The sequence below is a fragment of the Rana temporaria genome, chromosome 12, assembly GCF_905171775.1.
Source record: "Rana temporaria chromosome 12, aRanTem1.1, whole genome shotgun sequence".
Lineage (NCBI taxonomy): Eukaryota > Metazoa > Chordata > Amphibia > Anura > Ranidae > Rana > Rana temporaria.
The window spans coordinates 64,347,934-64,373,443 of NC_053500.1; the positions used below are offsets into that span (position 1 = coordinate 64,347,934).

The following is a 25,510-nucleotide window of genomic DNA, read 5'->3' on the forward strand; positions in this document are numbered from 1 at the left end:
GCGGTTCTCCACCCTAAAGTGGAGTCCCGCTGATCGGAACCCTCCCCCCCTCCGGTGTCACATTTGACACCTTTCAGGGGGGAGGGGGGTGCAGATACCGGGCAAAAGACGGGCATTCCGTCACATCCCGTCGCCCCCCCGTTGTGTGCTTGGAACACTCGGCTCCCAGCACACAGCGGGAGCCAATCGGCGGGCGCGGCGCGACTCGCGCATGCGCCGTAGGGAACCGGGCAGTGAAGCCGCAGCGCTTCACTTCCTGGTTCCCTCAGCGTGGATGGCGGGGGGAGCAGCAGAGAGACGAGCGATCGCTCGTCCTCTGCTGCGATCGGCGCTGGACTCCAGGACAGGTAAGTGTCCTAATATTAAAAGTCAGCAGCTGCAGTATTTGTAGCTGCTGGCTTTTAATATTTTTTTCCCATGGCACATCCGCTTTAATGCATTCTATGCATTAAGGTGAAAAAACATCTGTGGATTAGCGCCCCCCCAAGCCCCCCCCCCCGTTTACTTACCTGACCCCTTGAAAGTACCACGCTGTGAACGCGCAGGCTTCTCGGCCGGCTTCTAGGCTCATTTGGTTGATTGAAAGCAGCGCAGCCATTGGCTCACGCTGCTGTCAATCACATCCAATGACGCGGCCCCCCGGGGAGCGGGGACGAGTGATACAGTGAGCGGCTATAGCCGCTGGCTGTATCACTGGAGCGCACCTGCAAGAACTAACCACCATGCAAGCTTGCATTAAGGTGGTTAGTTCTTGTGGGGAGGACCCGAGACAGCCGCTGAGGGACCCCAGAAGACCAGGTTCGGGGCCACTCTGTGCAAAACGAGCTGCACAGTGGAGGTAAGTATAACATGTTTGTTATTTAAAAAAAAAAAAAAAAATGATCTTTGGTGTCCCTTTAACTCCTCCCTAGACCTCCTGCTCTTTAGAGCCGGTTCACACTGGGGCGACTCGTCAGGCGACTCAGCCACCTGACAAGTCGCGTCCCATTCTATTCAATAGAACCGTTCTAATAGGAGCGACGCAAGTCGCTCCGACTTAGAAAAAGGTTCTTGTACGACTTCGGGGGCGACTTGCATTGACTTCTATACAGAAGTCATTTTGCAAGTCGCCTCTAAAGTCGTCTTCAGGACGCCTTGCCGAGTCGCCCCCGAAGTCGTGCCACCCCAGTGTGAACCGGCTCTTAGATGCCTTGTCGCCTCTTCACATGCTCACCTTCAGGACTTCTCCAGAGCCTCTCTCACATCCTCTGGAATTCCCTACCCCAATCCGTCTGGCTATCTCCTACTCTGTCCAGTTTTAGAAAATCACTGAAACCCTCCTCTCCAGAGAGTCCTATCCTGCCCCCCACCTCCAGAATTCTCCATCAGCTCACCCCCCACAATTATTACCCTTTGTATCTCTTGACTCTATCTTTTAGGCCTCATACACACGACGGACCGCGGACCGTTTTCATCGGACATGTCTGCTGGCTGATTTTGGTCTGATGGCTGTACACACCATCAGACCAAATTTCCCGCGGACAGCGAACGCGGTGACGTGGCCGCGACGATGACGCAGCGACGTGCGCGACCCTGGAAGGTCAATGCTTCCACGCATGCGTCGAATCACTTCGACGCATGCGAGGGCTTTCGGCCGAGCGTACATGTCCGGTGAGTCGTACAGACGACCGAACATGTCCGACGGACAGGCTTCCAGCGGACATGTTTCTTAGCATGCTAAGAAACATTTGTCCGCTGGAAACCTGTCCGATCCGCCGGAAAATTGACCGGTCGGCCGTACAGACGACCGAACATGTCCGCGGAAACTGGTCCGCGGACCAGTTTCAGCAGACACGTTCGGTCGTGTGTACGAGGCCTCAGATTGTAAGCTCTAACAAACAGGGTCCTCTGATTCCTCCTGTATTAAAGCGGTTCTCCACCCTAAAGTGGAGTCCCGCTGATCGGAACCCTCCCCCCCTCCGATGTCACATTTGACACCTTTCAGGGGGGAGGGGGGTGCAGATACCTGTCTAAAGACAGGTATTTTCACCCACTTCCGGCCACACGCTACGGAAAAAAGACGGGTATTTCTGACTTCCCGTCTGTCGCTCGTTGTGTGCTGGGAACACTCGGCTCCCAGCACACAGCGTGTGAGCCAATCGGCGGGCGCAGCGCGACTCGCGCATGCGCCGTAGGGAACCGGGCAGTGAAGCCGCAGCGCTTCACTTCCTGGTTCCCTCAGCGTGGATGGCGGGGGGAGCAGCAGAGAGAGACGAGCGATCGCTCGTGCTCTGCTGCGATCAGCGCTGGACTTCAGGACAGGTAAGTGTCCTAATATTAAAAGTCAGCAGCTGCAGTATTTGTAGCTGCTGGCTTTTAATATTTTTTCCCCATGGCACATCCGCTTTAAGTTGTATTGTAATTGTACTTTCTGTCCTTATGTTGTAAAGTGATACATGAACTGTTGGCTCTATATATATATTCTCATTTCATTATTTTGTACTTGTTTTGTGTATTAAAACAGCAGTAAGCTCAGTGTGCCCAATCCTGTTAAACACAGAGGGGTAGATTCAGGTAGGAGATACGACGGCGTATCTCCAGATACGCCGTCGTATCTCTGAGTGTGCGGCGTCGTATCTATGCGCCTGATTCATAGAATCAGTTCCGCATAGATTTGACTAAGATCCGACCGGCGTAAGTCTCTTAGTTGCAATTTTAGGCTGGCCGCTAGGTGGCCCTTCCGTATATTTACGCGTTGAATATGCTAATTAGCTAGATACGCCGATTCAGAAACGTACGTTTGCCCGGCGCATTTTTTTACGTCGTTTACGTCAGGCTTTTTCTGGCATATAGTTACCCCTGCTATATGAGGCGTATCCTATGTTAAGTATGGACGTCGTTCCCGCGTCGAATTTTGAAAATTTTACATCATTTGCGTAAGTCGTCCGTGAATGGGGATGTGCATAATTATGTTAACGTCGAAAGCATTGGCTTTTTTGCAGGTTAATTTGGAGCATGCGCACTGGGTAACTTTCACGGACGGCGCATGCGCCGTTAGTCAAAAACGTCATTTACGTGGGGTCATGTTTTATTTACATAAAACACGCCCACCTCTTCACAATTTGAATTAGGCGCGGTTACGCCGGCAGATTTACGCTACGCCGCTGTAACTTAGGGCGTAGGTTCTACAGAACCTGCCTCACTAAGTTACGGCGGCGTAGCATATCAGAGATACGCTACGCCCGCACAAATTTAAGCCATTCTACCTGATTCTACCCCAGAGTTGCACTGCAATCCACATATGTCACAGTGGCATTAGTGTCCTTACTTTTATTGTAGATGTTGTTATTATTTCTCATGATGCTGATGTAGCCAAACCTATTTGCATGCGCAAATTATGTAATCGCAATGATTACTGGGATAAAACATCTTACACGGTGCATTTCCCAAAAGTATTTACAGGAATCTACAAAGTCTTTTTTATTAAGATTTTAAATGTAAAAAAGTAGTGCTTACTACCATTTTAACCACTTGCTTGCTGGGCACATATACCCCCCTTCCTGCCCAGGCGAAATGTCAGCTTTCAGGACTGTCACGTTTGAATGACAATTGCGCAGTTGTGCGACGTGACTCCCAAACAAAATTGACGCAATTTTTTTTCCACAAATAGAGCTTTCTTTTGGTGGTATTTGATCATCTCTGCGGTTTTTATTTTTTGCGCTATAAACAAAAAAAGACTAACAATTTTGAAAAAAACACAATATTTTTAACTATAATAAAAATCCCAATTTTTTAAAAAATATATATATTTTTTTCCTCAGTTTAGGCCGATACGTATTATTCTATATTTTTGGTTAAAAAAAATCGCAATAAGCGTATAGTGATTGGTTTGCGCAAAAGTTATACCGCCTACAAAATAGGGGATAGAATTCTGAAAAAAAATTATATATATTTTTTTTACTAGTAATGGTGGTGATCAGCGATTTTTGTCAGGGCTGCGATATTACGGCGGACACATCGGACACTTTTGACAAATTTTTGGGACCATTCACATTTATACAGGGAACAGTGCTATAAATATACATTGATTACTGTATAAATGTGACTGACAGGGAAGGGGTTAACACTAGGGGGCGATCAAGGGGTTAAATGTGTGCCCTGCTAGGTGATTCTTACTGTGGGGGGAGGGGACTGACTGGGGGAGGTGATCGATGGTGTTTCCCTATGTACAAGGGACACACCATCAGTCTCCTCTCCCGGACAGGACGTGGATCTCTGTGTTTACACACAGAGATCCACGTCCCTGGCTCTGTAACTGCCGTTTGCGGGTACCTGGCGGACATCGCGGCCGGCAGGCACGTGCAGCCGGCCGGCCCCCCTCCCCCCTGAAAGGTGTCAAATGTGACAAATGTAACTCTTACCGACTGCCTAACGTACATGTAGTGCAGCAAGTCGGCTATATTGCGCAAAATCAGGTACCTATACATCATTTTGTGCAATAGCCATTAGGGGGAGTGTGCGCACCACCCAATCAGCCTGTCTGGAGGACCCGATGTCCGCCTGCACCCAGCATTCGTTCCCAAGAGAAGCAGAATGGTGCTCTCCCTATGTAAACAAGTAGGGTTGTCCCGATACCGATACTAGTATCGGTACCGATACCAAGCATTTGCCCGAGTACTTGTACTCGGGCAAATGCTCCCGATGCTTCACCCGATACTTGCACAGTCAGCGGTGATCAGTGGCAAAAGGTGGAGTTGCGCTAAACAAAAATGATGAATATGACTTGGTAGGTCATATATAAATGTGGTATAAATGAAGCAACTGTGAATAGTCCAAATAGTGACAAATAATTCTAGTGAATAAATGAGTGAACAAAAATGATGAATATGACTTGATAGGTCATATACAAATGTGGTATAAATGAAGCAACTGTGAATAGTCCAAAATAGTGACAAAAAATTCTAGCGAATAAATGAGGGTAAAGTCCAGAAATGATCAAATTCCATATGGTAACAAACTAATACACAGGTGAAGAAAGGATCTGGTTCCCAGCTCCCTGAAAATGCTGACCCTTACCGAATTCTAAGATCCTGATGGATCAAACCAAGCAAGTAGCCAAACACCTGGGCTGCACAGGGGATCGAAGACTTGATACGATCATCCCAATAGTCCACCAGCGGAACATCCAGAAAAACGGAAAAAACTAAAATAGTGTAATACTTTATGGCACATATGTACAGGACATCCCCCAGTGACTGGTAGACGAACAGTGTGACATGCAAAACCACCACCAAAGTACACACTGACCCTTACCAGAGCCCTGGATCCCTAGGGATCAGAATTGGCAGAGGGGATGTAAACAGCAGATGAATAGATCTTCCCACAAAGCGGTCCTTGGACTCACCAGGCAGTCAAATGGTCATAGAGAAGAAACTCACAATGGCATAATAACGTTTGGAGCATTTAATAAAAACAAACGTAGCACACTTACAAAGTCGAAGATAAAAAACAGAATGTAAAAGCCTGCCGGTAACAGAACGAGTTGTCCTTAATCACGGTGACGTCAGCACGTCTCCTCCCGACGTTTCGTCTAAGATAGACTTTATCACGGGGTATGAGGAGGCGTCCTGCGTCACCGCATAAATACATACAAGGGGCGGAAACAACAGTGGACTCACGTCTCAGGTGACCACCCGTCCGCCATCTTAACTCTGGGAAAGAGTAAGGGAAAAACTACATAGCATAAAAACAACATGGAATCACCCAGGGATTACTATATCAAAGGGCTGCATGATTCAAAAGTAAATTAAACATGAATCAAATGACCACCCATCCGCCATTATACCTATATAAAAAAATATAGGAAAGCTGTGAATCATCAAAACCTAGCGCGGAACCACTGGGAGATCCCAATATCAAACGACTGTGTAGTTTAATAATAAAACATTTATTTACCAAAGAACAGTCGCATAATAGCCGCCATAACTCCAGGAAGAGTAAAGGCCAGCTATGGTATGAAGCTTGTGGAGGTACAGCGCTGGAGCACTGAAAAATTAAGTCCACCACAGCGACTCTATATTATCATATTAATCAGAATAGAACAATATGACTTCAAAAATGAATAATAAGTATAAAAATGAATTGGATTAAAAAATTATAAACAAAATTGTGTATGCAAAAGGGGGGGCTAATATCGGGCACCTGAGACCTATGCCCATAGTGATCAAAGCTTATCACGAGGGGATAAATAATGCCCCAATGAAATACACAAATAAGTGCTATAAAAACACAAGAACTATTAATATCCCTCATAATACAAAAATGTTCAAAAACATATTAAACAATATAAAGAAATAAGCAATGCCCCAATATATGGCTACTGAAGCCCTACACAATGCCCCAATGTATGGCTACTGAAGCCCAAAATGATATATAAAAATTATATATAAAAACAGGGGGGGAAGAGGGGGGGCTAGAACTAAGGTGAATTCAAATGAAGAAGGCCTAAGAGTTGTCGATAAAGCAGTTCACGTCCACTTCTATATTCAAACCATATGGTTCGTAACATTTTAGTGTGTGTACCCACAACATCTCTGTTCTTGAAATGCTCCTCACCAGGTCACTGCCTCTCCAATGCGCCTGAAATTTGTCTATCCCTATAAAGATGGTACCTGTGGGATCTTTATTATGGGCCAACAAAAAATGTTTGGAGACTGAGTGGTTAGGAAAACCACTAATGATGTAAGTTAGATGTTCATTCAAGCGTATATAAGAAGAGCGCGCTTGGTCCTGCCCACATATTGAAGCCCACACGGGCATTGTAGTAAGTAGATGACTCCTGTACTAGAGCAAGTGATGAATGATTCAATAGGGAATCTCTTGGGTGAGTGTCTAGAACAAAAACTTGTTGTTCTTTTAGGAGTTGGGGTATTGACAGCACAAACCTGACACTTCCCACACTTGAAAAACCCTACAAGGCCAGACAAGAACATAGAAGGAATCCTCGGAGGATCCAGTACATTGGGTGCCAATTTATCTTTAAGGGATGTAGAACCCCTGAATACCACTCTAGGTTTATCAGGGAGAATGGCTGTCACGTACCTGGTGATGGGAGCCCGATGTGCAGGGAGCGGCCTCTCGTAAGCCTCCGACTCAGGAGCCCCTGATAGAGTGGACAGGGGATCAAGTGTACAGAGGGGCACAAGTGCCTGGTAGTAGGCTGAGTAGTTTGCTGGAAGCAGAAGCAGGATGAAGCACTGAGGTCCTGGCAGGAAGCTGGCAGCAGGCTGGAAGCAATGGAGGCACTTGTGGAGCAGGAAGCAACAGGTCAGGCAAGCCGGGTCAACACAGATGAGCAGATCAGAGCCAAAGCAAAGTCCAAAAGGGGTAGTCAAGGTTCAGGCCGGGTCGGTATAACAGGCGAGCAAAGACAGAGCCAGGGGTTAAGCAGGTGCGGAGGTCAGACGTAGCCGGGGTCAGAGGCAGGCTGCAAACTAGAGAGGTCAGAGGAAGCTGGGTCAGGTAATCAGGAACAGCAAATACACAGGTGCAGATTATCCAGGGAAACGCTGTAGACAGGACAGCAAGTTGGTGAGGGATCAGGTTGTTTATATAGGGAATCCTTGGCGCCAAACACTGTCAACGTGCGCACCCGTGCGTGCGCGCAATTGCGTTCCAATGCGCGCATGCGCGGGCAAGCGCGCACCAATGCGCGCATGCGCACCAATGCGCACGCGCCAGGAACGGATTCTCCTGACAACGGAAGGTCGTCCATGACATTGCCCCCCCTCTACGGGCAGCCTCCGGATGCCCAACTGGGCCAACTTGTTCCGGTGTGCCCGTTTAAAGGCCAGAATCAGTCTCTTGGCATGGATGTTAGTCTCTGGCTCCCAGGAATTTTCATCCGGGCCATAGTCCTTCCACTTCACCAAATATTGAATCTGGTTGCGCCTCTTCCTGCAGTCCAGGATGGACTCCACTTCATATTCCTCTTCGCCATCGACAAGTACGGGTTTTGGAGGACCGGCATTCCGGTTGGTGAAAGGGTCCGGGACTGTAGGTTTGAGTAAGGCCACGTGAAAAACTGGATGGATCCGGAAGGAGGCAGGTAATTTTAATTCATATGCAACTTCATTAATTTTCCTGAGGATCTGGTAAGGACCCACAAACTGGGGACCTAATTTTTTAGATGGGCAGGCCAGCTTCAGGTTCAAGGTAGACAGCCAGACTTGGTCCCCAGGTGATAGATCAAGCTCTCCTCTCCTCCCCCTGTCAAATACCTCTTTATTGTATTCCTGGGTTTTCTCCATTGTCTCCAGCAGCTTATTGTTGGTTGTGAAGAAATCCAGGGTTTCTTGGGCAGCCGGTACCGAACATTCCGGAATATTGTTGGAAAGGAACAATGGGTGAAAACCGTAATTGGCAAAAAATGGGGACTGTTTGGTAGCGGAATGAACAGAGTTATTGTAAGCAAATTCTGCAAGAGGCAACAGGGAGGACCAATCATTCTGAGAAAAACTTGAAAAGCAGCGCAGATACTGCTCGAGCGTCTGGTTGGTACGCTCAGTCTGACCGTTGGTCTGCGGATGATATGCAGATGAAAAGGAAAGGTCAATTTTTAGAGCTCCACATAGAGATTTCCAGAATCTTGACGTGAATTGTACCCCCCGGTCAGATACAATGTTGGCGGGTATGCCATGGAGCCTCACTATTTCCCTGACAAAGATCTTCGCTGTTTCAGGAGCAGAAGGTGTTCCAATCATTGGCAGGAAGTGGGCCATCTTAGAGAGCCTATCCACCACCACAAAGATGGTGGTATAACCTTCTGATGGAGGGAGCTCAACAATAAAGTCCATGGATATCATCCTCCATGGTTTCTCCGGGACAGGTAGTGGCTTTAGTAATCCCCATGCTCTGGCTCTGCTGCCCTTGTTTTGGATGCAGGTAGTGCAGGATTCCACATAGTTTCTGCAATCTCGGGACAACTGTGGCCACCAGAAGGTACGCTGGAGAAGTTCAGATGTTTTGTGGACCCCAAAATGGCCCGCTAATTCATGATCGTGGCAAGATCTGAGGACTGCTACCCATAGTTGCTGGGGCACAAAGATCCTGTCCTTGTTCCATAAAAAATCGTCTCTGAGCTGTAGGGTGGGAACTGGCGGTATAGAAATCTCTGAGGACGCCTGCTTGATTTGGGACAGAAGGTCCCCTTGAAGTACAAGGAAGTTGCCGGTGGTTAGAATAGTGTCAGGAGAAGAAGGAGCCTCCGGCCCATTAAACATCCGGGAGAGTGCGTCAGGTTTGGTATTCTTTGACCCGGGTCTATAGGTAATATGGAAGAGAAATCGAGAAAAAAAAAGTGCCCACCTGGCCTGGCGTGGCTTCAGCCTCTTTGCACTCTTCAGGTACTCCAAGTTCCTGTGATCGGTAAAGACCAGGATGGGGTGTGCTGCACCTTCCAGAAGGTAGCGCCACTCCTCGAGGGCGGCTTTAATCACCAAAAGTTCTCTGTCTCCGACATCATAATTTCTCTCCGCTTCTGATAACTTGCGGGAGAAAAATGCGACTGGATGCAGGAGGGCCTTGGGCCCCTGTCTCTGGGAGAGCACTGCTCCGACCGCCACTTCTGATGCGTCAACCTCCAGGATGTAGGGTAAGGTTGGATCAGGATGTTTTAAGATGGAGGCCGACGTGAACAGTCCCTTAAGAGTAGAAAAGGCAGCCTGGGCTTTGGGAGACCACTGGAACCGGGTGCCTTGCCTGGTTAAATTGGTAATGGGGGTGATGATGGAGGAGAACCCCTTAATAAACCTTCGATAAAAGTTTGCGAATCCCACGAAGCGTTGGATCGCTTTCTTGTCGGTGGGAGCGGGCCAATCCGTAATGGCGGTGACCTTCTGTGGATCCATTTCAATACCTTCTGCCGAAATGATTAGGCCCAGGAATTGAATGCTCTCTCGCTCAAACTCGCATTTCTCGGATTTGGCATATAGGTTATGTTGACGGAGCCGGGTAAGTACTTTTCGAACGTGTTCTTGATGGTCAGACAGAGAAGAGGAGAAGATCAGGATATCGTCCAGGTAGATTATGACAAACAGGTCAAGGTACTCTCTGAAAATGTCGTTTACGAAATGTTGGAAGGTTGCGGGGGCGTTGCACAGACCGAAGGGCATGACAAGGTATTTAAAATGCCCGAATCGGGTGCGGAACGCGGTCTTCCATTCGTCGCCATCTCTTATGCGGACTAGATTATAAGCCCCGCGGAGGTCGAGTTTGGTAAAAATAGTCGCAGCTCCAAGCCTCTAAAATAGTTCGGGAACCAGCGGAAGAGGGTACCTATTCTTAATTGTTATTTTATTTAAGTCCCGGTAGTCTACGCAGGGGCGTAGGGAATGGTCTTTTTTTTCTACGAAGAATATTCCCGCTCCGGCTGGAGATGTGGAAGGACGTATGAAGCCCCTTTCTAGATTTTCGTCTATATAAGATCTTAGAGCAACCAGTTCCAATTCGGTCAGAGGGAAGATCCTACCGAAAGGGATTTCTGCCCCAGGAAGGAGCTCAATAGGACAGTCGTACGACCTATGTGGTGGTAGGGTCTCAACGCCCTTTTTACTGAAGACGTCCAAAAAACTGTGGTAGGCTTCTGGGACTAGTAGACGGTTTTCGGCTTCATTTTCCAGACATAATAGGGGGGACGAGTTGACGACAGGTTCTTGAAGGCAATACTGGCGGCAATAGGAAGAAGGGAAATGGACCTTCCCAGAATTCCAATCAATCTGTGGGTTATGAGCCTTCAGCCAGGGCATGCCTAGAATGATAGGGAACATTGGGGACTCGATGATATCCAGGCAGAGTAACTCCCAGTGGTTATTGGAGATGAGAGCGTAGAGAGGCATGGTTTCCTGTGTGACAGGGCCGGATCTGATGGTAGACCCATCGGCTAGATGGACGGCAAGTTTCTGGCGTCGGGGTCGCAGCGGAATGCCATGTTGGGAGGCAAACGAAGCGTCCATGAAGCCGCTACAGGCACCGGAATCAATAATTGCGGGAACCTGGACGTTCCTTCCTGGGAGCTGCAAAGAGATGGAAACAGCCAGATGAGTGTCAATGTTACGTACTGTGGGAGAGAAAGCAGATGAGAGGGTTGAGCACTTACGAATCTTGACCGGGCAAGTCCTCACATAGTGGCCTGACTCTCCGCAATACAGGCACAGGTTGTTAATTCGCCGCCGCTGGTGCTCTTCCGGGGTCAGAGATGGGCGGAGCAGGCCTAGCTGCATTGGTTCCGAAGTATCGGAGGAGGCTGGCACATGGTTAGGAGGAGCGGAGTAAGGAAAACGGGGTACCCGTGGCATCATCCAAACTGGGCGTGCAGATGCGCTGGGATGCGTGTTGGTCATGCGTTCAGCTCGGCGTTCCCTTAATCTCCTGTTGATCTGTACGGACAACAGGATGAGAGCTTCAAGCGGGGCAGGGATGCCAACTCGGGCTAATTCGTCTTTTATGGGTTCTGATAGGCCCGTGCGGAACTGGTGACGCAGGGCGGAGTCATTCCAAGTGGTATCGGAGCTCCATTGCCTGAACTCTGCTACGTAATCTTCTACTGCCCTGCGCCCCTGTTGTAATGTACTCAATGCCGCTTCTGCGGTCGCCGCCAGCTGGGTGTCTTCATAAATGAGGTCCATTGCTTGGAAAAAGGTCATCAGTGACTCAAGGCAAACTTCCTTACGCTCCAAGAGGCGATGAGCCCAAGTCTGAGGTTCACCTGACAACAGTGAGATAACGAATTCTACTTTTGTGGACTCGAGTGAAAAGGTCCTGGGTTGTAGGGCGAAAAAGAGCTCGCAAGCATTGCGGAAGGCTCTGTACTTGGTTCGGTCCCCAGAAAATCTTTCTGGAGTGGGGACTCTGGGCTCAGGCGGTAGCATCACGACTGAGGGGCCCGAGGAGGTTCCAGATGCGGCCGGGGCTGCTGCGGACAAAGTCTGAATGCGCCCTTACAGGCGGGCATATCCTTCCTGCAGAGTTCTTACGGCAGTCGTGAGGCCATCCAGGTGACGGCATAAGTCCTCCATGGGAGACGCTCCCTGCGTGGGCTCGGACATGGCTGTCCTGTACTGTCACGTACCTGGTGATGGGAGCCCGATGTGCAGGGAGCGGCCTCTCGTAAGCCTCCGACTCAGGAGCCCCTGATAGAGTGGACAGGGGATCAAGTGTACAGAGGGGCACAAGTGCCTGGTAGTAGGCTGAGTAGTTTGCTGGAAGCAGAAGCAGGATGAAGCACTGAGGTCCTGGCAGGAAGCTGGCAGCAGGCTGGAAGCAACGGAGGCACTTGTGGAGCAGGAAGCAACAGGTCAGGCAAGCCGGGTCAACACAGATGAGCAGATCAGAGCCAAAGCAAAGTCCAAAAGGGGTAGTCAAGGTTCAGGCCGGGTCGGTATAACAGGCGAGCAAAGACAGAGCCAGGGGTTAAGCAGGTGCGGAGGTCAGACGTAGCCGGGGTCAGAGGCAGGCTGCAAACAAGAGAGGTCAGAGGAAGCCGGGTCAGGTAATCAGGAACAGCAAATACACAGGTGCAGATTATCCAGGGAAACGCTGTAGACAGGACAGCAAGTTGGTGAGGGATCAGGTTGTTTATATAGGGAATCCTTGGCGCCAAACACTGTCAACGTGCGCGCGCACCTGTGCGCGCGCATGTGCGCAAGTGCGTTCCAATGCGCGCTCCAACGCGTGCATGCCCGGGCAAGCGCGCACCAATGCGCGCATGCGCGGGCAAGTGCGCACCAATGCGCACGCGCCGGGAACGGATTCTCCTGACAACGGAAGGTCGTCCATGACAATGGCATTCAAAGTCTTGTCGCTTCTGAGGACATGCCAGTGTTTAGACACAATATGTCTGACACTGGCATGTTGACAAGAGTAGTCAGTTATAAAGGGGGCACTATAATTGGCCAGTCGGTCAACCCTTGGTTTTGACTGAAGCAAATCTACTCGTTTGGTGTTTTTGACTAACTCCAAAGTATCCACAAGGGAATTCTGACCATATCCTTTCTCAGTAAAACGCTCTGTAAGCGGTGATCAGTGCGTGGGGAAGTTACAAGCACCGATCACCGCTGTATAGATTTAAAAGTAATTTCTCCACTTCTTTCTCTCCCCCCCGCGCGGCTTTCAGCTGCTTTAAAATCAGCGGTGATCTGTGCTTGTAACTCCCCCACACACGATCACCGCTGACTGTCCCGTGTCCTCCTCCAGCCCCCCTCCATTTTGCTGCAGTCTCCCTCCCTCCATGCCCCCCTCCGTGCTGTTCTCTCTCTCAGTGTCCCCCTCCGTATTTCCGTCTCCCTTCGTGTCCCCCGCTGTGTTTCTCTCTCCCTCCGTGTCCCCCTCCGTGTTTCTCTCTCCCTCCGTGTTTCCCTCTCCCTCCGTGTCCCCCTCCGTGTTTCCGTCTCCCTCCGTGTCCCCCTTCGTGTTTCTCTCTCCCTCCGTGCTCCTCCTCCACCCCTTGGAACTGTCAGGATGGAGAGCGGCGGTAGGAGCCGGTAAATCTGGCTCCTTACTGCTCCGAATGATTACTGACTCTGTCCATTCACATAACTGAAACAACGTAAACTGTGATTTCAATGTTTCAGTTTATGAATGAAGAGAAGACGCTGTCTTCTCTCCATTCATTTTCAGGGCAGCTAAGGCTGCTGAGAAAGGGACTGGGGAATCTGTGTCCCTAGTCCCTTTCTCTGTCTCAAAGGGGAGATGTCAGAGGTCTGATAAGACCCCTGATATCTCACCAAAGCCCCCCAACAGGGCTGAAAAAAAAGAATAATAATAAAAAAGAAAATAAAAAAAAAAAACACACTGACACGGTCCACCCCCCCCCCCCCCCTAAAAAAAGAAAGCATTAAAAATGAAAAACAAATTGTAAAAAATTAAAAACATATTGTTAAAAATAAAACTGTCACATAAGATTAAAAAAAAGTATCGGTATTCGGTATCGGCGAGTACTTGAAAAAAAGCATCGGTACTTGTACTCGGTCTTAAAAAAGTGGTATCGGGACAACCCTATAAACAAGGCAGATTGCCGTTCTGACAGGGGAGAATATAGAGATCCTGTGTTTTTGCTAAGCAGGAACACAGATCTGTCTTCCCCCAGTCAGAGCAACCCCCACACAGTTAGCAAGCACTCCCTTTTAACCACTTGCTGTCTGCCTCACGTACTTATACGTTGGCAGAATGGCACAGGCAGGCAAAGCAATGTACAGGAGCTCCCTGACCCTGCACGTGGGACCCATTGACTCAATGTCCGCCGGTGTCCCACGATCGTGTCATGGAGTGACAGAATGGGGAGATACCTGTGTAAACAAGGCATTTCTCTGTTCTGCCTAGTGAAAGGAAACTGATCTACTGCTCCCTGTCATCGGGAGCGCTGATCAATGTTGTGTCCCAGCCCCCACACAGTTAGAATCCCTCCCTAGGACACACTTAACCCCTTTCTCGCCCCCTACTGGGTAACCCCTTCACTGCCAGTGTCATTTACACAGTAATCAGTGCATTTTTGTAGCACTGATCGCTGTATAAATGACTATGGTCCCAAAATAACATAAAAAGTGTCCGATGTGTCCGCCGCAATATCACAGTCACAATAAAAATCACTGATTGCCACCATTACTGGTAAAAAAAAATATTAATAAAAATTCCATAAAACTATCGACCATTTTGTAGACGCTATAACTTTTGCGCAAAAGTTACCAAAAATATGTAGAATACGTATCGGCCTAAACTGGGGAATTTTTTTATTTTTAGATTTTTTGGGGATATTTATTATAGCAAAAAGTAAAAAGTATTTTTGACCGCAGAGGTGATCAAATACCACCAAAAGAAAGCTCTATTTGTGGGAAAAAAAGGACGTACATTTTGTTTGGGTGCAACATCACACGACAATTGTCAGTTAAAGCGATGCAGTGCCGAATCACAAAAAATGGCCCGGTCACTGGGCAACCAAATCCTCCGAGGCTGAAGTGGTTAAACCGCCCCGATGTTAACTCCTTCCCTGCCAGAGTCATTAGTATAGTAACAGTGCATATTTTTAGCACTGATCAATGTAATAATGTCACTGGTCCCCAAAAAAGTGTCAGTTAGGTTTCCTGCCGCAGTCCCGCTAAAAATTGCTGTCAGCCACCATTACTAGTAAAAAAATAAAAAAATGACAAAAAAATATCCCATAGTTAGTAGACGTGATAACTTTTGCACAAACCAATTAATACACGCTTATTGGGATTTTTTCTTTACCAATATTATGTAGCAGAATACATATTGGCCTAAACTAATAAAGAAATTCGTTTTTTTTACATGTTTTGATTAGATGTGTGTTATAGCATAAAGTAAGAAATATATATATTTGTTTTTTCAAAATTGTAGCCCTTTTTTTGTGCAAAAAATAAAAACCGCAGAGGTGATCAGATACCACCAAAAGAAAGCTCTATTTGTGGGGGAAAAAAAGTACATACTTTTTTTATGTACATCGTTGCAAGACCGCGCAATTGCCAGTTAAAGTAACAAAGTACTGTATCACAAAAAAAGGCCTGGTCCTGAAGGGGATAAAACCTTCCGTGGTTAAAGCTGAACTCCAGGCACATAAAAAAAAATGAGAATTGAGGAAGAACTACCTGCAAAACTTTTGGGATAGAGTATAACGCTAGTCAGTTTTTTTTTTTGTTTTGTTTTTTTCTGTCTGCGTCCCACTGGGGAGATTTCCCTTCACTTTCTGTCCCACAGACAAAAGAGGAAGTGAGAAGAAATCCCTTGAGCCTAGGTTCACACTGCTGCGAATTAAAAATCGCGGTAAAATGCACGATTTTACCGCGATTTCGCGGCTGCGATTTTGGCCGCAATTTAATGTAAATCGCAGCCCGAAATCGCAAAAAGTAGTACAGGAACTACTTTTTGAAATCGCAGATGCGGCGTCGCACTGATTAGGACAGTGCCATTGCCGACAATTGCCGCCGATTTGAGATGCGATTTGACATGTCAAATCGCATCTCAAATCGTTCCAAATCGTACCCAGTGTGAACCAGGGCTAAAGGTAAGATAATCACTGGTTGTCACCAGGACTAGTGTCCCCATTCGAAGATTTCCCCTCTATTCCTGTTCTGGGGACAACCCAAAATTTGGTATTTTCTTTCACTTTCACTCTCGATGATAATGACAGACAGCAATGAAAACTGACAGGTGCCTTTAGTTATACTTTAATTCAGCCTTGTTATCATAAATGTCTACTAGGCATATAGATAAACAGTCTTTATCATACCAGCGATGCTGTCCCAGGAGTATTTAAGACTTAGGAAACATGTGGTGTAAGCTTAGCTGACTCCATGTGGACTGTCCAGTGAAAAAAAGATGAAAGAGTGGTCATAGGAAGTGAAGACAGTTTTCAATAACATGACAGGAAATGTACATTACCATAGAACTTGCCCATCAACAGTCCTTTGTTAAGAGTGACATCTAGTGGACAATATTTGAATTACAAGTCCAGAAGATATTACTGCATTTCCTTGTAGGCCAAAGGCATGACAACATGTATTCTTTATTATTGCAAGCAGTGCTTGACTTTTAATTAGCCTCTTGAAGTCTACTGTACAACCAATTTCAGAGAGAGAGAGAGGAGGGAAAAACAAGGTCCAATCACACATACTGCAGTGGAATAACCCTGAGGATGAAAGGAGAGAATAGAGCGACACATCGGCATTCCCTCACTTTGGAAAAAATTTCCCCTCACTTCCTGTTTTGGCTATGGGACAGGAAGTGAAAGGAAATCTCCCCAATGGGACACAGATGGCAAAAAATATATGACGGGTTATAACCTTTCCTTACTCTATCCAAAATAAAGAAACGTTTTTGCCTTTATTTACACTTCAATGTTTCAACCTCAGATGTGTGGAACATACAGAGTGGGAGCTGCTTGGCTGAAACTGATAAAATAGTAATCATTTGAATAAAATAAAGAACTAGCTTGATTTTAAACTATGCAGGAGATTGGGGTGGAGATCCTCTCAAAGAGAATAGAATGAGATTAGAAGTCTGTCTCTAATCCAGTAATCCAGAATTTAGACAAATCCTTTGGTAATATTTGGGGGGCATTATAAACGTTTTATGTTATAAAAATAAAATTTGTGATTGCAGTTAGTTAGTTGCACATAACTAACAAATAACTGTTATAACTGTTATACGTATGGTGTCATTAGCATACTACTGTCATAATATTGTTTCTATTATTCTCCTGAAGGGATTATGATGATGTCGAATCTGTTAAAACAAAACTTGGGGATCTCACAGATCTGCATGGACTAAAGAGGTAAGAATTATTCTAACTGTGATTTACACCCAGATGAAGCTATACTGTGCCAAAAAAAAAGCCATCACTAGATCAATTTCTAAAGGGTAAAAAGGGCTGATTATACAGGACTGCTTTATATGTGTGTAGCACCTTTTCCTAAATGTAAATATAGTTTTGCTAGGTGGTAACTAGCCTGGCTAATTAGTAGTCTTTGATCAACTGATTTCAGTTCTAAGTCTAAGTTCAATTTGTAGTCTCTCTCTTCTGTCAATAGGTGGCACTGTTGCTTTTGGCACTAGAATGATGGATTACAATGAATTCAGGTCATAAGTAAATAAGTTGTCTCAGCCAATTAGCAGGAGTTTCTTTTGGCTGCTTTAAATGTTGGGATAGGCTATTTATTCAGGAGGAGTCAGGTGATCAGGGTTCTTCCCATCCGGCCTGGGTGGGTGGGTGTCAAACAGCTCCTGGTTGCTAGGCCTGAAGCCTGAGGCCTATCCAGGAGTCCTACTGGCTGCTAGGTCTACGTGAGGCCTATCCAGTAATTCAAGTGTCCGCAGAGGAGGATCAGCAGAGGTTAAGCCCGAAGCTTGGAGCAGAACCACGTGTGTTAGAGGCTCAGCCTGAGGGGAGCCTGATCGTTGCTGGAGGTAAAGGAGAAGCATTTGCCGGAGGGACAACCACTCCTGTTACCAGAGGCAAGTTTGGAAGGGATGAAGTTTTGAAGGAGTACCAGAGCAGATGCTTCACTAGCCGGGGACAGTGAAGTAAGTGAGAAAGTTTCAGTGGAGGCTAATCCACGAATACAGCAGTTAGCTGTGAGTAAAGCTTGAAGGAGTATGGCGGGTATCTGTAAATAAAACTTGAAGATAAGTACAACACTTCGCTGTGGGTGAAGCTCGAGGGATCCAGCTGAGAGTCCAAGAAGTCTAATGAGAGATGGTGAGCTGAGCTTGAGTATTTACAGTGGGATACTGTGAGTTAAACTGGAAGATCTACAGTGGGATTGCTATGAGATAAGTTGTTGTTATAGAAGGCAGAAGTTGCTACAAGATACAGAATGCTGCATTCAGCTTAACCACTTAAGGACCGCCTCCTGCACATTTACGTTGGCAGAATGGCACAGCTGGGCACAGGCACGTACCTGTACGTCCCCTTTAAGTGCCCAGCCGTGGGTCACAGGCGCACGCCGGTCCGAAGCTCCGTGGCCGTGGGACCCGCGGACCCGATCGCCGCCGGTGTCCTGCGATCGGTCACAGGAGCTGAAGAACGGGGAGAGGTGTGTGTAAACACACCTTCCCCGTTCTTCACAGTGGCAGTGTCACTAATCGTCTGTTCCCTGATATAGGGAAAGGCGATCAGTGACGTCACACGTCCAGCCCCGCCCTCCTACAGTTAGAAACACATATGAGGTCACACATAACCCCTACAGCGCCCCCTAGTGGTTAACTCCTAAACTGCAATTGTCATTTTCACAGTAAACAATGCATTTTTATAGCATTTTTTGCTTTGAAAATGACAATGGTCCCAAAAATGTGTCAAAATCGCTGATCGCCACCATTAGTAGTAAAAAAAAAAAATATTAATAAAAATGCCATAAAACTATCCCCTATTTTGTAAACGCTATAAATTTTGCGCAAACCATTAGTTAAACGCTTATTGCGATTTTTTTTTTTACCAAAAATATGTAGACGAATAAGTATCGGCCTAAACTGAGAAAAAAAACGTTTTTTTTATATCTTTTTTGGGGGTATTTATTATAGCAAAAAGTTGATTTTTTTCAAAATTGTCGCTCTATTTTTGTTTATAGCGCAAAAAATAAAAACCGCGGAGGTGATCAAATACCACCAAAAGAAAGCTCTTTTTGTGGGAAAAAAAGGACGCCAATTTTGTTTGGGAGCCACATCGCACGACCGCGCAATTGTCAGTTAAAGCGACGCAGTGCCAAATCGCAAAAACTGGCCAGGTCCTTTACCTGCATAATGGCATGGGTCTTCAGTGGTTAAAGGCCCTCTTTCTGTATTGCTGTCTGCCTAGTTCTATTTTTGTCTGCAGAGTTTGCCTAATTGCTATTGCATTTGCCTAAGAGTGTCCTGTGCCCTAACCCTCTCTCCCACTGTTCCTGTTAAGAGATATAAAACTCTCTTTCTTCATTTTTACAAAAAGTGACTGGCATCCAATCTTTCCACCTGGCACCACACCCACTATGCCTAGTAACCTGCACCCTGAGGAGGAATGTCAGTTCTTCCTGGCTCTGGGGCCGCGTACACACGGTCGTTCCAAACCATTGAGAATGGTCCGACGGGCCATTTCCATCGGTTCACCGCTGAAGTGGTCTGATGTGCGTACACACCATCGTTCCAAAAACCGATCGGGTCAGAACGCGGTGACGTCAAACACACGACGTGCTGAATAAAACAAAGTTCAATGCTTCCAAGCATGCGTCGACTTGATTCTGAGCATGCGCGGGTTTTGAACCAATGCTTTCTGTACTAACCATCGGTTTGGACCGATCAGGCAGCGGTCCATCGGTTCGATTTTAAAGCATGTTTTAACATTTTGGACCAAAGGACAACAGACCGATGGGCTATACACATGGTCGGTTTGGACCGATGGAACTGAACCTCGGTCCATTCTCATCGGTTTTGTCCGACCGTGTGTACGCGGCCTGGGGGTCCTTGGAGGTCCGGGTGACAGCTACATGTGTGTTAGACCTCATACACACAAATGCATTATGGGCACACAACATAAAATTCTGTAATTTGTCTGAGTCTGGTTAGTCTAGGTGCTGTTCACAACTGCCCATAGATATGAATGACTGTGCATAGCTGCACTGGGATATACAGTGGTTGTCAGGAACTGGATCAACTGATGGTGGAACTGTGCTTCCCAGAGCGGAAGGTTGTACTTCCAGTGTCCACCAGTGGGTGTCTGCCAGCCTGATGCTGGCTGCTGGTAGGGTATTTAGTTCCTCCTCTACATTTCCTTCTCTCTCCAGTGTTTTGCTTTGCCTGCCAGCCAGATGCATTTAAAGCATTTAGCATATGGGCATATTTTCTGAACACACGCTTTCTGCATCCAGAAATACATCCATACACTATACTGACGTATACCCACAGACAGCCAAACATAGCTATTTATGCCTATGGCTGGTTGTACACACCACCTGGGCTTCCTGGGAATGGTAAAACAGTAGAGATTTAATGTGTACATACACATGAGGTCTTAGTGTAAGCTTGCCTTGTGCGTAAAAGTATTTACATATTAATAAATAGTAAAAGAGCTTCATATTAACAAGTCCTCAATGACTTTGTAACTGCATATACAGTACTGTATTTCATTCTCACAGATTACAACAGAGACCTCTGATTTTGGCTTACAAGTACCCACTGTACATTTTCATTGGAAGGCTGGCAGGCCACTAGAACTCTGTTCCCCAAAGAAATTGGGATATCAGTGCTTCTGAATCGTTTGTGAACTTGGAACATGAATTTCCCCACCATGCCTATAGCTACAGAGAGGAATGATAGCTTGTTATACTGCTTGTTCAGAATATATAAATAATTTTGTGTGCATAGTCTGGGCTCAGGTTCACTTTGAAGCTTTATGAGGATGTTTCTACTGGCTATTCTTTTAAATCAAATATTGACACCCATCTGTGATTTTCAGGATATTTAAAGATGCCCGAAAGGACAAGGGTCAAGATGACTTTCTAGGCAATGTGGTACTACGAGTTCGGGTAAGAACAGAATAATAGCTTAGGGCTAATTCTACTTACTAATATTACAAAAATGAGTAAGGACTCATTCACATATGTGAGCAGGGGAACAGCGGTATAAAAAAAAGGTGTTTTTACATCCCTGCCCCCGTACACATACTGGGGCAAAAATTGTACCCCTTGCCGGATAAGAAAGGCAGTACTGCCACAAAAACTCACCCATTCAAGTTAATAAGGCTGCAGTGCAACTGCTCTGCAACCACGTGCAATGCACATAGTTGCAGTGGTCCAGGCTTATTAGGACCTAAACAGGAAGTAAGGAAGTGACATATCGCCTCCCAGTCGCCTGTCAACCATGCTTTAAAAAGCAATCTACAGTGGATAACTTTGCAGGGTGGCTGCCTCTAATGCAAACAAGCTCTAAAGCAGGGATATTGCAATAGGGCACTTGCTGTTTGTATCTCTGTTGGACACAACTTGTACGATCTCTACACTAGTTCACCCACCCCAGAGGAATACATAGATCAAGTATGTGCTGTAGCCTTTTGTGTACACTTGATAGTGTAGCACTACCCCCACAGGAACTGCTGGTTAGTTTTGGTCTGCCGCTACCCCACTGTTCTCCGTGTTGTTTCAGAATTTAGGGTTAATCAAATTTCAAAAACACGGTTGCCAGTCACTGAGTCTTTTCCAAAGGCTTTTTATTCAAACCACAACATTGACGGAAAAACAAGTAGAATGGAGAGAGAGGGAAAGTTCAGGTACCTTTGGCCGCGTACACACTGTCAGTCCATCCGATGAGAATGGTCCGACGGACCGTTTTCAACGGTTCACCGCTGAAGCAGACCGATGGTCTGATGTGCGTACACACCATCAGTTCAAAACCCGGTCGGGTCAGAACGCGGTGACGTAAAACACACGACGTGCTGAAAAAAACGAAGTTCAATGCTTCCAAGCATGCGTCGACTTGATTCTGAGCATGCACGGGTTTTGAACCGATGCTTTTGTGTACTAACCATTGGTTTTGACCGAGGGTGAGTCGTCCATCGGTTCAATTTTAAAACAATAATTTTATCTATAATTTTTGTCAACAGACCGATGGGCCGTACACACGGTCGGTTTGGACCCATGAAACTGGACTTCAGGCCGTTTTCATCGGTTTGGACTGACCGTGTGTACATGGCATTTCTGTAGATCAATGAAACCTTGAGATCCTTGAGACAGGTACACTCACTGTCGTTGGATCTTTCTCACCTGGACAGGCCTCTGCCACAGACCTGGCAGCCGGAATGATGCACGAACAGTCAAAAGGTAAAAGTGCCACAGACCTTATAGTAACAATAGCTGCTGAACGATCCTCTGCCACAGGATCCAATAATCAGAATCTTCCTCAGTAAACTCAGTTGCACAATATGAAAAAGTCCCTTTAAGCTAGGGTGACCAGACATCCCCGGTTTCAGGGGACAGTCCCCGGATTAAGGACACTGTCCCTGGACCAAGTCTGTCCCCGGTTTTGTCCCCAAAATGGATTTGAACAGGGGCTGGGGCAATGTCAAAGACATTCAGTGCAGAATAAAAAAAAAAATTCTGAATTACACACCTTCACTCCACCGCTTCCTACTAGCTTGGGGGGGGGGGGGTATTTTTTTCCATTATCTATGCCCCTTTCTGATGATCATGTGCTGGTCGGAGAGGAGGGAATATTTCTTCAGTTTCGGATGCATGCCGATTCCACTCCACTTCTGTTCTTCTGCCTTAGCTCAAGTCCCGGCCAGCCGCCTGCCTGTTTATCTCCTTGCCTTCCCTGGCAGAGTAATCTTCCTCCGCACCCCATCCAGTAGTAGCCAGGGGCCCATAGAGTGAGACTTGACAGGCTGTGAGGCAGGCGGCGATGGGCAGAGAGTCGTTGATTGCCGCCATTGCGAAACCTCTGGCCAGCCGGCTCGAGGCAGAAGAGGAACTGTCACAATCCCCAGGTCAAGGTGACCATGAGGCGAGAGAGCGAGGAAAATGGTGTCCACCCCTTAAGTACCCTCTCCCAGCATGCCCAGCAGTAAAGAAACTCCCACTAGGTTGGTTCTAGGAAAGAGCACCCAATAAACTCTGACTGGCTGTAACTTCCTACACAGAACCAGAGGGGACACAGACACCTGTTGGTACCAGTGGGAAATACACCCAACTCAGTCAAAGCGGGAGCAAAGGCCAATTTAGCCATAAAACACAAATCTGAAATAACTACATTTCAGATATCCCACTAAATTTGAATAATAGCGCCTGGTCAACAGGAGCAGGGCACTACAATAGCAAAGTATCACTTTTTGTAAATATTATTATTATTTGATTGACTGAGTTATTCAATTAGGATACATTAAGGGTTAATAAGGGTTAAATAGGAACACATTATATTAAAACAGAAAATGTCTGGTAGCTGCTGTATTTACACAGCATATCCCTGCTGTCATTGTGACAGCTTGAAAATTCTTGCAAATTAGGGGGAAAGCGGTAGTTCAGCAGGACAGCACAACCCGTGTCCTATGATTATGTTTTTATGTTCACGTGTACCATGTCCAGTGTCCACAATTGGTTAATACAGATGTCTTTTTCTCTGCTTAGGATCTTAAATGTAAAGAGGACCGCTGGTACAATCTAGAACCTCGAACAGAGACGTATCCAGATAGAGGACGATGTCATCTACAATTTCTTTTAACACATAAGAAGGTGATGTAATATTTTTTGCTCTGGCATCCTTCCTGTCTTTAAACGTATGCAGCCTGTAGAATTTTTGACAATGCTGCTTTTGTTTTAAAAATACTGGTGTAGATTCAGGTAGGGGCGCGCAATGATACGGCGGCGCAGCGTATCATATTTACGCTACGCCGCCGTAACTTACAGGAGCAAGTGCAGTATTCACAAAGCACTTGCTTTGGCGTAGGCGTAGCGTAAACGGGGCCGGCGTAAGCGCGCGTAATTCAAATGTGGAAGGGGGGGGCGTGTTTTATGTACCGTATATGTATGATGACCTGACGTGATTGACGTTTTTTACGGACGGTGCATGCGCCGTCCGTGTACATATCCCAGTGCGCATTGCTTTCAAGTATGGCGCAACGACGTATTGGTTTCGACGTGAACGTAAATTACGTCCAGCCCTATTCTTGAACGACTTACACAAACGACGTAAAAAATTCTAATTTCGAAGCGGGAAAGACATCCATACTTAACAATGGCTGCGCCTCCTAATAGCAGGAACAACCTTACGCCGAAAAAGCCTAACGTAAACTACGTAAATACATTGCGATGGGTGTACGTACGTTTGTGAATCGGCGTATCTAGGTAATTAGCATATTCTACGGCGACAACAACGGAAGCGCCCCTAGCGGCCAGCGTAAGAATGCACCCTAAGATACGACGACGTAAGAGACTTATGCCAGTCGTATCTTAGGCAAATGTCGGCGTATCTAGCTTTCTGAATACAGAAAGTAGATACGCCAGCGTAGATTTGAATTTACGCAGCGTATCTATGGATACGCCGGCGTAAATTCTCTCTGAATCTACCCCAAGGTGTGTTTACCACTTGTTATCTTAGGCAAGTTTCTGTGTGAACTGTAGACCTACCCACAATTTGAAGATTCGAGCCTAGGTGCAGAGGCCACCCTACTGGTTGGAGATGGAGATGGCAACCAATGATTATGTAGTAGATTTTGTCATTCTAAATAAAGAAAATGGGAGCATGTCAATGGTCAGTTAGAAGAACTCAGCACTATTCTCTCCACCTTAAAGAGGAACTGCAGTCGGCTCACATAATTTGTAATAAAAACATCTTTGCCATTCTAAAGCTTCCCTCCAACCACTTTGCATATTATTTTATATATACTGTATCTCTGTACCTGCCAAATATGCTCGCTAAATTTCCCTGCCTTAAGTCTTAACGCTGCATTCATTTTAACTGTGGGCAGATGAAGCTGCTGCATGTTCACTTCCTGGATTTACACAGACACACAGAGGCACACCTCCAGCTCTTCAGCTCTCATTGTCTCTCTTATGACTCATTCCCCCTCCCTTCCTGGAAAACTCTCATGAGAGTGAGAGAGAGAGCTGTTCATGATGTCATAAGCCTAAGCTTTTTACCAGACAAGAAACAGGAAGTAGGCTGTATTTACGGGTAGAAAAAAAATGTTTTACTATCTAAAGTTAAAAAAACAGGGCAGAAGATTTAATAGATGGAAAGTTGAAAAAATTACTGAAGGTCCGATTTAAATGCCTGTGACATTATCCAGGGTTAAGCTATTTTGGGCAGGGAGGGGATCTTTGACAGTCTAACTTCAACAATCACCATAGCCTATAAGTAAAGGAGGTCTCTTTCCTCTAACTTCACATTTGTGATAAGGGGAGTTTTGATTGGAGGATTGTCTCTCTATGTATAGCCTTGCCTTCTCAGGGTACAATGATTAAGGCTCCAATCACACCAGATGCAGTGGGACTGCGCTGGGCGG

At 46.5% G+C, this 25,510-nt stretch overlaps 1 protein-coding gene across 1 annotated transcript in view; it reads left to right on the forward strand.

Moving 5' to 3' along the window:
• UNC13D (unc-13 homolog D) overlaps positions 1–25,510 on the forward strand; it is a 178,079-nt gene that overhangs the window by 52,949 nt on the left and 99,620 nt on the right. The window contains exons 9-11 of the mRNA XM_040331480.1: positions 17,252–17,320; positions 20,972–21,041; positions 23,634–23,738. Coding sequence (XP_040187414.1) covers positions 17,252–17,320; positions 20,972–21,041; positions 23,634–23,738 — 244 coding nt within the window. The remainder of the gene's footprint in view (positions 1–17,251; positions 17,321–20,971; positions 21,042–23,633; positions 23,739–25,510) is intronic.